General features: G+C 40.9%; 1 protein-coding gene across 1 annotated transcript; it reads left to right on the forward strand.

The window, feature by feature from the left end:
- The first annotated feature begins 3,168 nt into the window (after nt 1-3,168).
- On the forward strand, nt 3,169-7,240 carry LOC108667650 (atlastin-2-like). The gene is made up of 4 exons (XM_018154691.2): nt 3,169-3,250; nt 3,663-3,856; nt 4,038-4,271; nt 5,465-7,240. The coding sequence occupies exons 1-4, from the start codon at nt 3,193-3,195 to the stop codon at nt 5,726-5,728; spliced, it is 750 nt and encodes a 249-aa protein (XP_018010180.1). The 5' UTR covers nt 3,169-3,192; the 3' UTR covers nt 5,729-7,240.
- The last annotated feature ends 11,667 nt before the right edge of the window (nt 7,241-18,907 follow it).

Here is an 18,907-nt window from a genome sequence, read left to right on the forward strand (position 1 = left end):
TGTTTGCATCACAAGAATAAGGATTAATCTTTTCAAAGACTGCTATAACTACTAGGAGCTTTGGGAGCTCCTTGGTCTCTGGCAGGAAGAGTTTCTGCCATAAGGTGATTGTACACGAGGCTAATATTAGCTACGAGTATTGGCTTCAAGTTTTTGCTCTCCAAATATGCGATGATTTATTCTTCAGATGCAAGTAGCTTATGCTAATCGCGTTCAGGTTGTTTCTGTGCCGGCGAATATAGCAGTAGTGTGCAAATCTGTGCCGCTCTGTAACCTGCTGGGGGCAAGAATTTCTAATGTTCTGAACCATCTCTTGTCCCAGTAACGACGGTTCCACTAACGTCAAGAGGTCTTCACAAGTGGAATTTCTACTGTACTGTAATCTACTGTGGAATTTACGTCACAGTGTATATTCCAACAAAAACTAATTGAGAAAGTGGTGTTTTGAAACTCAAACAAGACCTTATTAGGTCTCTCAATCAAACTCTATACTTATCTACAAAGTTTTTCGCCTCCTCAGCAACTATGTTTTTCACCTCAGAGTGGCAACTATGCTACCAACTGCTTCAGCAAACGCCCCCTCAAACTCGGCATTGCAATTACGTTCCACATTCCACCATGTGCGGACATCGCTCGACGGCTTCCAACGACGCACTGTATCGTGTGTATACGCTTTCAGCCGGCAAAACTGGGATTGTGAAAACTTGCAGCTCATACTCGTGGTCGTAGCTAACACTAGCCCCGCGAATAAGCGCCTAAAGCTAGTGCGGTTTACAAGAAGCCACTTACTCGCTTCGCAGCAATGCCAAAATTCAGTGTTGTGCCTATAACAACACACACATAACAAATCAAATAGCCCGAGGATACTTAGTTTCAAAATCCATGACAGTAGGCGTTTCTTTGGCTGCAATAAACCATTAAAGTAATTTAGCCAGCATTTCAGTGAAAGTTTCATTTAGTCCCCCTTCCTCAAGGATTCAACCTTCATCTTCGCCCTGACGCTGCTGACCTCCTCCGTAACTGTGTACAATCTGATGAACAACATCCGCGAGGACGACCTCATGAACCTACAGACGTTCTGCACCTTCGGGACCTTGGCGCAGGACTCCACCAACCAAAACTACTGCGCATTTCAGGTAAGTATATTTTATTAAAATTGAGAAATCGTTGTTCGTAGATCGAGTAACCTGAAGATGAATACGACGCATTTGTACATAATTTTGTTCGAAAATGCTCAACTAAATTCAGTTTTATTACACTGGGTATTACATCTGTCTGACAACATATGGTTTCACTATTTGAACTGATTTATTACCTATTCTTGAGATATCACAATCACCGGTGCCTTGATTGGTGTCCAGGAAAGAATGTGCCTAGTTTATGACTGTTAAATATTTAAAAACATTTATAATATGTTCACTGAATTAAATAAATTTTAGGGATAATTGAAAATAAATCAATTTCTATTCACTCGAATACATGTTTATAAAAGTTAGAAAATGTATGCCAAGTAATTATGAATTATGTAATCGTACCAGACAACGTCCAAACAAACCTAAACGTCATCTAAACCTACCTTTTTCCAAGTTCTATGGTTTGCGATGCCTAAATTGATTGTGCTAAATTGCAAATTTCTTCCTAGTCCAGTAGGCTACAAAGACTCGATCGTGTAAATAATTCTTGCTCAAACCTACCAAAGTTCCCACAAATTTCTGATAGCTGATGCAAAAATTGTACTGATCTTATGCGACAAGTACATAGGCTTAGTTGAAAGTCATCTCCCTTGCCCACCGCTAATTCAAGTGGATAGAGTTTCAGGTTTGTGGATTACTCCGGAAATTGTTCAGTCTTCATCCACGGGGCGTGTGCCATTACAAAAAAACTTATTGCTTGCACGAAGTCAATGTGACAGTTCACATAAATTTACTGCTACATTTCTAAAAATGAAATCTTTTGATTTATGTCATTATTGATGATGTATTTCGTAGTGTCACACGCCGCGCGGATGAAATGCTATGAAGTTTCCTACCGTAAATCACAGGTTGGATTTACGATGTAAAATCTAATTCAGAAGTTGAACATTGCACACTGGTCGCTCTTGTGTGGTCAATGTGACAACTCGACGCGTTCCCGAATCTCGATCAGTGATGACGAGTTGGGTCTCCTGCAAATTTGAGTTTTTACGATGAGACGCTTAACACAGTACACCTGGAAAATAGGACTTTGTCTAAGGAATCGTACTCTATTTAATCCTCAAAAAATGTGTATTGCTTAGTTAGTTTTATATGAAAAATACATTCAGCAATTCAAGTCCTAATATTGCAATCAAATTGAAACATTTTTTAATGAATCATTGAACGAAAAATGGAGAATCCACTTTGAACGAATTTTAAAATTATGGAAAATCTGCGCGTTCAGCCTTAGACTTGTCATTGTGATGAAGAGGCGCATATTGGATACAAAAACTTACATTGGGCAATAAATATTTTTCTTAAAGTCTAAACTTATGGAAGTCGTAAGGCAGTGAGAATAACATGCGGCATGAAGCAACCTGGCTTGTTGTTTTCCACGCCTCCTATTAGTGACTCTTTTTGCTAATCCAAAGATCGATCGTGAGCAAATGAAATCCCACTTGACAATTGTTACGAAGAAAAGTGCCGTGGCATTCTCTCTTTATTATAAAATTTAAAAATTAAATTACAAGAAATACATTTATTAATTTCTTATATAGTTTCGTCAGAAGTGAATTGGCACTTGAGCACTCCTGTCAGTATCTGACAAAAAATAACTAAATTCTCGGAAGAAGAGATGTAAAATTTATAGAAACCTATTCAGCTCCCCGTTATTCTCAATTTGAAGTTTTGGTTGTTAGGATCACGAATCATTTCATTCAATATTGCCCTTGTAATTTCCAAATTTAGATTTTGATTTTTAGAATTATTTAACACTTCTTAACTGAAAACTGCCAAAATATTTACGCTTCGGGCACACAGCTTCTCCTCCATATCTAGAGGCCAGGGGCCGGATTATCAAAACTTCGTAACTTTTTGTACCTACGGCAAAAAAGTTACGTGCTACGTAAGTACATCCTAATTTTGGCATTATCAAAACTTTCGTACGCAAGTCTTAGCTAAAAGCGTATTATCAAAACCCTCTGGCTATCAGAGTTTCGATAAACTGGAGTGCTACCTCATGCCGCACATTGGCATGAGTGCCATCAGGGATGAATACTTTGATGGTCGACTAAATCGTAAGCTCGCTGGGACATTAAAATTTATGTTGATAGCTGTAAATTTCTGAACATTTAGATTTGCACGAAATCACAGCTTCACGTGGGATGGTATTCGAACAGAGGAAAAGTTTTTAATAACTAAATTTATTCAATCTCAGATGTGTGCAGATTTTTACTAGTGTATCTTAAGTAAAAAAATATTTTACGTTTAAAAATTTGTTCCTTAACTTCATTTCTGGTATTTTTAGTAGGACTAAAAAGTGAACAATTTATTTTGGGAACTCGGATAACCGTTACGTAAATTTTCTTTGTAGAATAATGAGTTATAAATCATTAATTGCAAGTTGGCATCATCCTCCTGGCGATCCAAATCTGAGTAGGATGATCTGAATCTTTCGTACTTTCTTCAATCGAGTAATTTTCTGAACAGAATTGGACCCGTTATTCGTGGAGCACCTGAAGGTGCTGGTGCCTCGCCTGCTGGCGCCAGAGCGCCTCGTGGAGAAGCGCTCAGCCGCGCGGCAAGGACAACCCGCCACCGGGGAGGAGCTGGTGGGCCTCTTCAGGATCTACATGGAGGCCTTCAGAGAGCGTCGAGTAGTTCTGCCGACCACCCTCGTTGAGGTGTTGAGCCTGATAAAATTATTGTCCAAATACTCTGCCGTCTAGGAATGTAGGACTTAACACTTATATTCGATATATGTACTCAATTTATGAATAACTATTAAGATATACCATATTTCAATGAACGTTTTACGAGAGCTTTCAACTGCGTAATTTTGCGAGAACAACATTTCATTTTCAGATAATGGTGCGCCACAAAAGCCATGAGGTCTACAAAATGGCATTTAATTGTTACAAAGAATCAATGTATTTAAAAACCAAACCCTGGCGAAGATCTTTTGAAGATTCTTTTCTAAACAGCTGTCACTCAGAATCAAAAAGCGGTGCTATTGCAGCTTACAACAGTGAAAATCAATACACCAGAAACAGCGCTTTGTTCGCAACTGCAGCTGATGTTAGGAAAGGCCTTGAAAAGGTGAGTCAAAGCCAGCGAAAGTGCAATCATGTACTCATAATATCGCAGACCGAACACTCTGGGTAATTGGGCTGTGTATATTCGTTGCCAGATTGAAGGAATATATGATGATTCTGCTTACATAATCAAATGCATGCATTGCCTCATTAGGTATAGAGCACAGAGGCAATAATTTTTATCAATAAATATTACTGATTTGTTTGAATGGGTGGCAGATATGGTGCTACAATGGCGTTAAATGAGCATGCAGGCGCGCGTGATCGGCGATACCTGCCGACGCATACATTGTATATACCAGGTTACAAATCCATGATGTCTAGTGATTCAAATATATGTAATCCATGAAGTCCGACGGTGTGTAATCCATGATGTCCGACGATTTGTAATCCATGATGTCCGACGGCGTGTAATCCATGATGTCCGACGGTGTGTAATCCATGACGTCCGACGGTGTGTAATCCATGATGTTAGGCCATTTGCAATCCAAGATATTAGACGACTTGTAATTTATGATGTCAGACGATTGCAATCCAAGATATCTGATGACTTGTAATTCATGATGTCATACGATTCAAGGATTTGAAATCCATAATGTGCATGGATTTGTATTCCAAGAACGATTCATGGTCCTTGAGAGCTGGACGAAGAACGCAACAATCGTGCATCAATATGTCGAGTAGTAGAAGACGAGAGTTCCAATTCGTAAAATAATTTAACTATTGAACGGCCAGAAGAGAGAGTAACCGATGGACAGATTATTTGCATTTTAGGTGTATCGGTAACTACGTACCTCCATTCTTTTGTTGCTAATACACCATCTACTTGGGTTATCTGCTCCGACATTGTCATCCTTTACCTCCACAATGCTGTTTCCTCGCCATCATTCGCCTCCACAATGTCAATCACTCAGAATTATTTACGTCTACAATGCCAATCTACAGCTAAATTATACCTGAAAAGCTTCGTTTCAATCTTGTTAGATTACGAGTCTATTAACTCTTCCATATGTTCTTAGCTATCTAACTAAGGTTTCATTGTTTTTATACGATTATCATTGCAATGCCAGACCGTGTACTCATGAATAATAACCCTTTAATTTACGATATTTCAAGATACCCTCAATAACAGTGGACCAAATAATCAACCGAAGGAAGTGAATGAAGTTGCAATTACAATGAACAACATTTTTTCAGAACATAGAAGACCACTTCAAAACCTATGTTCAAAAGAACGAGAAAATGAAGCTGGACGAGTTTGAATCGAGGTCCAGATTCTACATACTTGGAGGTCTGGCGGTTGCAGGTGCAGCTGCGGTGAGGGCCGGGGTCCTGACCGCAGCGGGAGTGAGTCTCGGGCCCGCGGTCGCAACAGCCGTTGGAGTTGGATCTGTGGCCCTCAAGGCAGTTCCCTGGGCCGCGAAGAGCATTTACGCTCGTTTCTTGCAACGCGGCCGGTAAAATAAACAACAGTGAAAACGTCATTTGAAACATTTCTTTTGCCGGATAAAACGAAACAAGGTTTATTAATAGTAGTAATAATATTATTTATATTATTACTACAATAATATTTAATAATTCTGCGCGTGGAGCTTTAATACAAATTCACTGTTAATTTATGCACGCTCGGATGAAGATTTGGAGATTTGCTCCTTCTGGAATACTCACCGGGTGTGAAAAATTGTGATTCACATGTATTTTATTTATTAATATGTAAAAGGATTACATGACAGCGATCCAAATTAGTTGTTCTCAACTTTTTTTAAATAAAATATTTATTCAACTCAATGATACTATGCAAGCATGAAAAATCGTGCTGATCTTGTGCCGTAGTATGCTTCTGTCACGCATCAACTTGGTAAGATTCACAGACATGGTCGTACTTTTAGAGTGAATAAATAAAAGACTTAATTTGCTATACTGTACATTGAGCCATTGCAAAGATCACTGAGGATGAGACGTCTACTTTGTATGGGAAACTTGGAAAATGAAGAGTTGAATATACACTGAAACTTGCCTTGGATGCTGAAGCATGTTAAAAATACTCGGGATGGGATTGTAGAGTTTCAACTTATCAATTTCGACACCTCCTTTAAAATTATTTCTCTTCCATTAAATCACGTGGGTTTGTATTTACGTTAGGAATACAAAAGAGAAAATAAAGTTCAATGTACTCTCTTCATTTACATTCATTTTACTTTTTGTGTGTTACTTATGATGACAAATTTGCCAGCGTAGCAGATTAGGCCATGATGGCATGGCAGGCCTTTTTAGAGATTTTTGCGGGTTTCGAACACGCAATTCACTGCTCTGATATCCACCATGGTTAACCGCCCGTAACACCTAGCCGATTTCGACCAAAACTGCCACAGGAAGCTCATAATAATAATGATGATGATGCTGAAAGTCAGAATGCAAATACGAGGGCGAGTCAATCGAGATTCAAAAAGTAGGCAAATATGTACATTTTTTTGTAGAGGGGTAATGTTTTTTCGTATTTGCTTAGCGTCTGTCTTGGTACGTCCCATCAGTACCGATCAGCGCTGGATTACTACACCTAAACGTGATATTTCGAAACTGGCATCTACGGACAGCTAGTCGGCGCTTCGTGTAGGCGGTGTAAGTGTAGCGTGTTGGTCACTGCACCGAGTTCTGCAATTGTTGTGTCAGTATAAGGGTGCTGTGTTTAATGCTGTTGCAATGATATTTGATGTATTCATGTTGTTTTCTCGTGTGGGATGCGTTCATTTTCAAAGTCGCATTTGTCTCCGTCATTTTTAGTAAATATGTCGAGCAAATGTTTTCTGAAGATGGATTTATTTTGCTTTGATGTTACGTAGAGTGTGTTTTGTTTCTGGTAGGACTGTTTGTTTAGTATATGATCCTAAAATTTGTTTTATGAATGGCCAGAATTTATCGGTATTTGTTGGTGTTTCCAGGTTTATTTGGCTTAATACAAAGGCAAGAAAGGAATTGATCTTTTATTTTAGAATTTAATCCCAAAGATAAATGGTCCAAAGGTTGAGGAAGCTGACGTTTTAAGAAATTAGGAACGAGACCAAGTTCAAGAAATTTTAGCTTAGTAGCTTGGTAGTCTCCCAGTTAAAATTTTGAGCCGAGACCGGCGCCGGGTTTAGCCGGGCTGGTCGCGCTTTAGCAGGATGGAGCCGTGAAACTATAACCGGCCATCTATCCCTGAAACTGCGCTGCGCCATGGCTGATATAGAGACAAAATTCTAGCAGCTCGGCAGGGCCGGAACTCTGCGCTGTTTTAGCGCATGTACTTGGGATTGCCCGGCAGGGAGCTGTACAGAGCAGCTAAGCAGGCCGTGCATGTGGGGGTTTTGATAGAGGGAAGAGGGGTAGGGGTTGGAAACAGTGACGGGAGAATGAACTTCATCCTACATCTAGTTCATTCGCATAGCACGATATTTTGAGCCAATTTCCGGTGCCATTTGAGATATTTATTTCACGTCAGTATTTTAATACTTCGAATTACGTAAGAATTTTATATGCTCTTCCAGTTTTAACACTCAGAAACGTTGAACAGAACGTTGAAGGTCATTCACGCTTTGCTAAAGCGAGATATCAATCAGTTTATCATGAGAAAGTTTTCTAACATGGATATACAGAAAACGCGTTAATAACAGTAAATGTTAGAGCAAAGAAAATACCGAGGAAATTCTCCATATTTTCAATGAAAATGTGTAAACCAGCACCATCATCGGTTCATAAAATTGATCGACTTTGAATATTGATCGACTTCTTTGCATGAAAACTCTTGGAGAACTTGCGATTTCAGTAGACTAATGATTTGCGTACGTTGTTAAATTTCCTATCAAACTATCGAATGACATGAAGCTAATGCTAATTCAATAAGATAAATTACTAAACAAATTTAGCTCTAATACTCACTTACATCTAACTGACGGGATCGTACGAATGGCTACTTTGTTCATTTTTTAAAATTAGTGCATTATGAATAATATCTATCAAGTTCAACCACAAATATAGCTGTTCCTCGATTTGTTAGATGATGACGAGTCATTTGTTCTGTATTATAGTTAAGTAGTTCATAGAGCCTAGCATGGTAAGGTGTCCGCGCGGTCAACTGGTACAGGCGTGGACTACGACGCGGAGAATCTGCGTTCGAATCCCGGAGCTTCAGTCGACGTTTGCAGATAGTTCATAGCGGTGAGTAATTTGATGTGTATATTTCCTCGATAATTGAATTTGTTAGATTCTAAATTACGTTGCGAAAGTTAATACGATGAGAATGTCAGTAAACAATGTCAATACAGCCTGTCATTGCAAGAGAGAAGTCTAGGTGATCTCAGAGAGAGAAGGAACAATTTTTTTAAATCGTTGTTGACAAACGGTGACGCGTAACTGCCGCGTACACTGCCAGAGCCGCCCCAGAGCAGGCGTTGGGCAGGTTTGAGCAGGCGGTGCTCAGTAAAGGCTGCGTGACGGCAGGACAGAGCATATCTGGGCAGATACTCAGAAGCTAATTAGCGCTGATACGCGGCTGGCGATATCGTCTTTAAAGCGGACATTTCTGCTCTATCTCTGCTCTGTCGCGTCTCTACGTCGGCTCTGCAGCCGGCGACGGCCTGCTCTATTCCCTGCCCTAAATTTTAACTGGGCTGGTAGCTTGATAGCTTAGAAGTATGGTATTAAAGGTTCACCGACCTTAAAGACGAATGAACCTGGCCAAACATAAATCGAGAAATAACAAAGAACCTTAGTGGAAACAAATTTAGAACGTACATTAAAGTATAGCAAAATATGGCAAACATATTGAAAATTTTAGTAATTGGAAGAGAATTCGAACTTATACAGCAAAGCATTTACACCCTCCATAATAAGAATTTCTAAATTGCACCTTCGGAGTCGCCGAAAGCCTCCAAAAATTAACTGAAATGGGACACCGCTGCCCAGCGCCCGAAAAAATTTACAGAAGATTTGCAGGTATTCTATAGAAACAAAATTGAAATAACTGTTGAATAATTAGGAATCAAAATATAAGCTGGGTGAGCAAAAAGCTTTGTATCACTATCTGAGAGATTAAGCAACAATATTTTAAGAGGCAATAACAGAGGCCACATAAAGGAAAATCATGAAAGTAGAAGTATATAAATAAATATACTCCTATATTTATATATCTCAATATAAATTAGTTAATTCTTGGAAAGAACCAAGCCTTTCCGTAAAGTTCGGAAAATGGAATTACACAAGGAGCCAAAGCTCAAAAGTAAAGATGGCCACGCCCCATTATAAGTCAGCCCTCTTCTAATCAAAGAAGAGCAAACATGTACTTACAAAAAATAATTAAAGTGAAATCAAAGAGTGATCACACCAAATAATAAATTGAAATTAGGAAGGGATGGCTATATACACTCCTGTGACAAGAAATTAGCATCACAGTTTATATACTGTGACAAGAAATATACGTTTTGCCATAGTTTATATGCAGTGATAAACAAGAGCATCACAGTTGAAATTAGCATCACAGTTTATATACTGTGACAAGAAATATACGTTTTGCCATAGTTTATATGCAGTGATAAACAGGAGCATCACAGTTTCCAAGCATTTTGTTTGGGCAGTTTATTTTTGGCTTGTCTGTTTTTTATATCAATATCCTGAAACATTTCTTTACAGCAGCAAGACTTTTTTTCATGTTTACATAATTCAAATGCTGCTCTCAGTGATGATCTGAAGATCTATAGTACTGATGAAAGTTCCAAACAACATGTACAATCCGATTCACATTCAAGGTCTTGTTCAATTTTTTTTGCTCACTACCCAAGAAGATTGTCTTGGGTTAGAGTTAACTTTGGAGATGACACTAAAGTTGTTCGAGGTCAAAATTCTTCAGCTGCAGATGTAGTTGTGTCATCATGGAGTTGTGCCACTGTTGCATCAGATGAAGTTGCGTTGATATAGCCCGTCGCCCGCATAATAATATAGCTGATGCATGAAACTGCATTCATGGAGATAGGTGGTGGTATGTAGTGGCTTGCATCAACAGGAAGTGGTGAAGTCATAGATGAAGAGCCAATCTTGATTTCAGTTTCATCAGTAAATGTCTTTTTCTTACTGATTTTACTGTAATAGACATGATAGGCTCTTCTATGATGCAGTTGAAAATGTTTAACTAAATGTTACGGCTTTTTGAAAACCTCACTTTTTTACTCATAACTGTACAAAATTTACATCTGGCCATAGGTCTTTTTTTGCGAATTTATGAATGCAAAATCGAACAAAGGATACGAAATCATCACGTTAGCCTTGCGTAACTTCGCTTATTTGTACGGTCAATATTCATTGCTTCGGTTGTGACTTAGCCGTTAGACAACACGAGAAACAAAAAGACGTCAAACGATTTTAACGCCGGCAATCATAACTTCAGCAGATCGAAGTTTTCGAGCGCTGAGTAACAATAATTATCATAGGTACGGTCATAGACACGATGCAGTCACAGTTGTCGTCAGTCGTGTTACTATGTACATACTTCTGTGGACCAGCACGCAACCCTGTCATCAATCCTGCCTGCCTCCCTCTCAAGTTAGAAACAAACACTGTCTAGTAATAGTAACTATTAGGAAAAAATACTGATAACAAATGTAACTCTTGGTTCAAGCAGCGGTAATTGCAAAGTTATTTACGCTCTTTTACTGGTAAATTGAATATATTAAAACCATTTAAAATTTTGACATAATTTTTTTTGTCATTCAGCATCAATTTCAAATTTTAATAATGCCTGAAACCTCGTTCAAATTTCACATGCCGAATTCAGCCAAATCGTACGTGAAGCTGCTGAAACGTTCATATGGTCTGGTCCCACAACCATCAAGTGTCAACCACCGCTTCTTTTATCAGCAAATCGGCAACCGGCGACCGCAGCCTACCTGAGCCGACTGACGGGTTCGTCGTATAGGACGTGGATGGTGCAATGAACGCTGCTCGGGAAAATGCAGTCCATTTGTGAACTGTTGAGTGATGTGAAGTGACGTACATGTTTCATCTGTGGGGATGAATAAATTGTATTATTTCATCTGATGTATATTGAAGAATTTAGTTTTGGAGTTATTGGTATTTCCAAGAAAAAGTCACCTGTATTGGCTTCTGTAAGAAAGCTCTTATATTTGGGTGCTTTAACTCTTTGAATATAGATACATTAACAGTTCAGAATGTTATTGGTAGCTACTGGTCATCCGGTAATTAGAAAGATAGTCAATTTATTTGAGATTAGCATTGGCAAAATTCAGAGCGATGAAGCAGCATATTTTATGGTAGAGAGTTATATTAGAGACATATTGGTCTCTAATTCAATTCTAATTCTCATATCTCTGTTTCCGTCGAATTCCTAGAACACCAGAAATTTCTCTAAGCACATGTCACGCACTCATCAGTGTGAATTACATTAAAGATAATAAACAAGCGTTGCAAACCATCACCATGCACAGTTTCACATCACAATTCAGTAGAAGTAGTAATAGTTAAGGTAACGCAGTGACCTAAACTCTGCTGACTACGCAGAGTTTAGGCCTATTAACTTAGAACGCTAGTGCAATAGAGTGACGCTGTAGTCGAACTCAAAACTTCTCGCACCGATGGGGGATGAAATGAAAACGACGTGAACTTTCGTTATATACCTACTAATGATCTTCATGTAGCGTACAGTAGGCTTCATACTAGGACACACAAGTTCTTCAATCGAGTAAGTTCCGTATTATCCTTCATACACAATTCAAAGTTCCACTAATCTGAGCCTTCACTAAGTCGGTAAGGCTTGTGAAATTAGCACTACGAGTGACTTTTTTAGCGAAATTATTTCTTCCTAAATTTGGCATACTATTTTCACGTTCCATCTCTCCACTACTGAACACAATGATGCAAAATGAGATTCCAAGATTTAGTCATGAATGAAAATATTTACTCATAATTTGTCAGATTCTAATACTAATCTGGAGTATAGTAAACAAACGTTAAGTCCCCTAATATAGTTGAATCATCCGAGTTGAGTCAAAACTAAAGCAATATTCCACGAATGAAAAAAAAAACACAAATGTGCATTAAGTCACAAGTGTAAACCTCATTTGGCTTCTTTGCACACCATTATCACGCATTTCTATTTGTATGTGTATACCTCGTAATTATTGCACATCAACATCGCCACACACAATTGTGGGACGTTTCTTACCTAGCACCACTTTAGTCGCACGCACTTATTCGTCGTTTCTCTTCCTCGCTATTAGCGGAGGCATAACCTCTCCAAAATTAAAAAAAAATTTTCCTCTGATAAAAACCGACTGGATTGGACGCCTCATGTATGACAGTGTCAAAATTTTTCTCGCAGGTCAATAACATTGGTATTTTGTGAGACATTTTTCGACAAATTTCCAAAACAATTACGATTTTTGTATGCAAAAGCATAATCTTATCATGCATATTTTTTTGATTGTACAAAATCTCATCAGAGGCATAAGCATTCAGAATATTATCTCTTTCATTTATAAGATGAGTAACTATTTTAAATATTCCCGCTCTCAATCAGAAAATAAATGTCTAGGTACTTTTGGGAAAAAATGGCCTTACACAGAGACTTTTTAAAATTTTCCTTAAGTTATAAGATTTCGCCCATCAGAAATGATATGGTAAAAGATAAAGTAAATTTGAAGCGTCTTGCAAGTGTACGGTCTGTATGGATTCTCCATGTTGTACCACTGATACCCGCCTTACAACTCAGGCTGTTGTGAATCTTCTATAGTTATCGCTTCCTGGATTATTTCGAATCACAGAATGGTTAATTGCCTAGAACACGTTATGTAACATAACAATTTAAGGAAGAGATCCTCACTCTATTAGCAATGGAACTAACAGATCCAAACACAACTATAGTTACTGCGTGAATAATAAAAACATAACGAATTACAAAGTAGCCTGCGGTAGAGTATTGTTTGAAATCAGTTAACCGTCACATATAGAGAATAACCTGTACGCCGGACATTGTTGGTGCTTGCCAGCTCACGATCTCAACTTCCAATTCAACATTTTCTCAGCTACAGGAAAATGCTGAAGACGAGGAAGTGAACGCGGGTAACCACGAACGCTGACTACGCAGACGCTGGCGGGGCAAACGGCCCATGCGATTGACGAACGCTGAGAAATAACAGCGCTCCGTACAGGCGAGAGCATTGCTGGGTTGAACTAATACAGATCAACTGCTTTAGGATATAATTCATCAGTGGATATTGGGGTGCTGGATAAGTGACATTGAGTTGAGAAAAAAGCGTATTATCAAAACCCTCTGGCTAACTGACCAATCAGAGGCTTTGGATTTGCTCTTCCTATAGCTCCAGCAAGCTCCTCTCGACCAGTGCACTGTGCGCTTGGACGAAAGCAGGATGTGTGGTGTCAGCGGCGTTTGTGGTGCCTGACTAGGATGTATTTGGATAAACGAATGAGACGTTATCCAAATAACAATGCACTTGTTGTTGTGATCATTAACCGAAATTTCTTGCAACAAGGGCAAATAAATCCATTATTCTCATTCAAAATTAGAAGAATTTGGAATTAGAAAAATTTTTGGCTTGTCAACCTCAATATAATTTTAATCAAAATGACATTAATATATTGTTCAAGTGAATGATCATAAAACTCTTAGATATGAATATCGACATTTGCTTGTAAATTGTAGCTGAAAAGGAAATTGAAAATTTTATCCTAAAAACACTGTTTGGCACGATAACATATGTATATGTCGGATTATTGACAAAATTCTATCACAATTCACCGTATTGCTACTTGCTAGTAAATTAATAGTTTCCTATTGCTTCAGCAGACACTCTAAACTTGTGCGGGACTCCTCTTACGACATCTTCGAGCAGGCGTACAGTTACGTTACGTAGCTTCCTGCGCATTTTTTTTTATAATGCCACCGCTAGAGTTACGTCATCATATCGCACTTACGGCACTCGTAAGTCGATTTAGCGTACTCACGAAGTTTTGATGATACGGCCCCTGGACTTGAATGATTGAACGATATGTAGTCACCTGCAAGGTGCAGGTGAATCATGCAGACTAGTAACTACTCACTTTGGGACCGGTACGGACCTCGTTTAAAACGGGGGCGCAGCCAAAGGCCACAAATTTTACTCTTAAATAAGCCCTGGAGCCAACGCCCAGCCTCACCATGCAGGAACTTTACTCAGCCTCCGAACTAGAAGCCGCAGACTACGTTTGAACTACGTAATCCAGACAAGCGACACACTGCCGAAAGATAATAGCGCCGTAAGTCTTCAGCCGATGCTTAAGCATGCTCGTAGGCAGTTCCCCATCCGGCTGTACCTACTCCAGCCTAACCTATTCACGCTGTCCCGGCTCACAAACTTCTTGCAGCCAATGACTGGCAATACCAGCGCAATTGGACCGCCTTTCTAACTTCTTGTAGCATAAGGGTACGCACACAGTGGAAGCAGGTTGCCAGCGTGCTGGCTACCTGCTCAGGCTGGCGCCTGAAACCATTGAATACAGAAGCCTATTCGTACAGGTTTTTAGTGTGAACATTTACATTATTATCCTATGTTCATTCTTGTTGCAGGTCGGAGCAGGTTGCCCGCGCGGGCAAACCTGCTTCCACTGTGTGCGTACCCTAAGGTTTGGTTAGGTCCACTCAGGTTTGTTTGGGGCGGAGAAATGTTGCAACTTGTGTAGGTTAGGTCTGAAGAGGTTAAGCCGGAAGAGGTTTGGCCAGATGCAGAATGGCCATGCATGCCATTAGCAAGCTTATTTTGTGGCTGTGGACATCCGGCGCTATGGCTTTGAGCACCTGACTTCATCGGCCGTTATGCACTCTAGCGTTCTTACCTATAGAAAGGAACATGAACTAAGTGTGAAGTTTGGTAAAGCTGGCCTCCGGCATGTGCTCCGTTTAGAACGACTACAGGGTCATAACAACTTAACAAGTAACAACTAACATGTTGACACTAGTAACAGGCTGAGGTTGACAACATTACACCGAAATCTGTCGTGCAGTTTTATTCTGGTGAATTTTCTTGGCGTTTTCTTTGCTTTTAAATTCCTTGTGAACTTGCGATATAAGCAGACTAATGATATAAGTACTTAAAAACTAGCTTCGAGGCTACGTTTGATGGGACAATCTTCAAAATTTAAAATGAAAAACTCACAAGGGCCGTGAAGTCATTTTGAGGTTGTACCGTCATCGATGTTGATTATCTTGCAAATTTCGACGGCTGTAAAAATCTCAGGGAGCTTAGTCTAAAATTAAGTGGACCAGCAGTTCAAAGTGAAGCATCATATAGTGGACAAAACGTGCAGGTAATGCTTTCGATGATTGAATTTGGAACTTGATTTCGATGATTGAACTTGATATGCAGCAGTTATGATATATTTGTCCTCTTTTTCAGGTGGCAGTGATTCTTATGGACACTCAAGGAACGTTTGACTTCAACACGTCGATGGAGGTCTGTTATTTGAGTTTGTTTCTACAATCAAAACCATAATGAATGATACTTGTCATCACTTTCCTCATTACCTATTAGCGGGAGGTAGTACCGTACATAACTATTCTTGATGATTCAGAACCCGATATTTGTAATCATTGATAAGTTTTAAATTCTTCCGCTCAGTTACCGTGCATTCATTTTCAGCCGGACAAAACACCTTCGACTCGAACAAATGGGCGCTGTCTATATTTTGCCCGAGTTTCCAAATTAACCTAATTGTATTTTATAAATTCGTGACAAATCAATGTATATTTGGCTTCGCAAATAGTAGTGTGATGTACAATTTTAGATAGAATTATCAAAACAAAAATCTTAGTCAACGATAATTTCAATTTTCATATGTTAACAGATAGCTGGTTGTGAATTTTTTATTTAAATAACACATAGAAAGAATAAAAAATCGAATTCAATCAATTTGAAATCGATGAAGAAAAATTTACTTCATAAATTCATCAACCAAGGCGAAATCAAATTCCAATGAGCTGAATTCGATATTTTTTTACAATCTTTTGCTGATTCTTTCGAACAGAATCATTCCATTTACAATCTGATGGTGAAAACATGAGTACAAATTATTGAAAATTTTAAAAACCTCATGCATATATAGGTTCTTAAAATTATCTAATGCATAAAATTTCGAAACAAGGCTTATAGTGAGGAAGCTCAGTATTTTAACACAGCGACTTCGATTGCTTCATCTTGAACTATTATTGGATTTTTGGTACTGTTATGGATTTTAGGTTTGCCAGACGGTCTTTTTTCGGACAAGTTCAGCGATTTAGCATTTTCTAATTGCGTTGGATGGCTAAAATTTATGATGGGGGAACTACCTAATTAGGTAGTACCCCCCTCCCCCGATCTCTGCCGCGTCTTCGTCGTGAAGGTACCCTGGCCTGCGCCACGACCGGGTGCGCCCGGCATACCCATGGGACAGGCCAAACGGCAGAGGCACCCCCGCCCGGATCGCAGAGGCACCCCCGCCCGGAACGTCGCCAGATGTAGGCCCTTCGTTTTTTTCGCCTAAGGGTCGGGGAAACTATGCCTCCCCTTCCCCCTACTCACATCTTGGCCGCTTATGCTCGGGAGTCCTCGCGCCCTACCCTCTTCTTCCTGCTCGTAAATCTCCTCTTAACCCAGGGTAACCATCCCAACCCTGGACCGCACCCTTGCTCAGTCTGCTCCCTCCCGGTAACATGGCGAGGTTACCGTGCTCCGGCCTGCCCTCCATTCATCTCTACTCCGCAGACTGGATCTTCTCAACGTGCAGATAGTCTGACCCGATCCCAGCCAGACTCCGCTCCCTCGCCCCCCTCCCGGCCTCCCCCCACGCTGGCACCCTCTCACCTCTACATCCTCAGTTTAACTGCAATGGGATCCAATCCAGCGCAGCTGAACTGGCTGCCTTCCTCGTCCAGCACTATGTTGCGTTGCCTGTATCCAGGAGACAAAACTATCAACTGCACCCGCCTCCCCTATTTCCCTGGATACGCGCTGGAGCGCAGGGACGGCCCCGTAGGTCACGGTGGCGGTCTCCTCATCCTGGTCTGCCACGACATCCCGTACATCGAGCGTGACATCTCTCCCTTCCTGCGCGACGACACCACCATGGAAGCATTAGCAATCTCCACTCCTCTGAATGGCTCCCTCCTCTGTAACATCGATGTATACATCTCACCGGCCTCCTTCTGCTGTCCAGGATATTCCCCGGACCTCTAAGACATTGTCATCATCTCGGGTGACTGTCTAATAGTGGGCGACTTCAACGCCCACCACCCCTCCTGGTTCTCCCACACTGAGGACCAGAGTGCAGCAACGAGAGGGACCACCATCGATGACTTCATCTCTGGCTCTCCCTTTGCTTTCCTCAACGAGGATTCACCGACCCGCCTTCCCTCCCATGGTCCGCCCTCATCACCTGACCTTGCCTTCATCACCGGACATCTGCTACTCAGCTCCTTATGGGCTCCTCAGGTCGCCCTGAACTCCGACCACTCACCAATCCCGATTCATTTACCTCCCTCCATTGATTCCCCGGCTCCCCGGTCCACCCACTTTTATACCAACTTTAAGAAAGCGGACTGGCCCGCCTTCACGGCAGCAGTCGAGACGGTTCTTTCCCCCACCTCGTGCGGAAGTGAGTCGACCCTCAGACGCGTCCTGGCGACTGCTGCCAAGCAGCACATCCCTGTTGGTTTTTGAAAGGAGTTCTCCCCGCAGTCAGCCCTGGCACCCGGTTGCTTATAGAGCAACTGGATGACATAGGGCGCACAACCCAAACGACCCCCGGCTCCCAGAACATACCTGGAAATCACTACCTCAATACAGGCCCATGCCAAGAACACCTGGCGGACACATCACTCGTCGTGCAACAGACAAACTCACCAGCCAAAGCACTGGAATCTCCTTCGCTCCCCAGCCGGAAAGCTCAACCGCCCTCCGCCCAATCAGCCAATCCAATTTGGTCAGACCCCCATCCCACCGCAGCGCAAGATATCCACCGCCTTCTGTACATTTTTCAGCTACATCGCTTCGCACTCTCAAAGCCCATCCACCCGCCGCCTTATGTGTCGAATTTGGGCTGAGCACCCCCTAGACAGGGACTTCTCCCCCTTCACCTCCAACATGGTGGAGCTCGCCTGACTCGGTTCAGAACTTCAGCAGCTGTTGCTTCTGTTGCTGTGACTTCTGCTGTTGCTCGCGCTATGTCAACAGCTGCTGCATTTGTTGTTGAATCCGATCAATTTGCTTCTTCAGGCATTGCTAAAAATCCGGTAGGTTACGCTGCCCGGTGTGGTAATTATTGCAACCGCCCTGTTGTTCCTTTGATTACGATAGATTCGCCCTTCCCAGAACGGATTTTTTTTACAATTGAATTTTTTTCTGACGTTTTGAGTTTGGGAGTAGAATCTACCCGGTGTTTCGGCAAGGAAGTATCAGAGTATCGTCTCCATTCGGCGTCGCCTCACGCCTGCAGACAGAGTCTAAGGTAACGAAACCGATAGTTATCTCGTTTGCAAGCTACATTTTTATAGGATTCCAGCATTGGATCAGGTGATAATATTGGCAGTCTTTCCCATTCATGCATCCACGTTGGTTTTTCTTCCAA

Source organism: Hyalella azteca, unplaced genomic scaffold, assembly GCF_000764305.2.
Source record: "Hyalella azteca isolate HAZT.00-mixed unplaced genomic scaffold, Hazt_2.0.2 contig868, whole genome shotgun sequence".
NCBI classification, from domain to species: Eukaryota; Metazoa; Arthropoda; class Malacostraca; order Amphipoda; family Hyalellidae; genus Hyalella; species Hyalella azteca.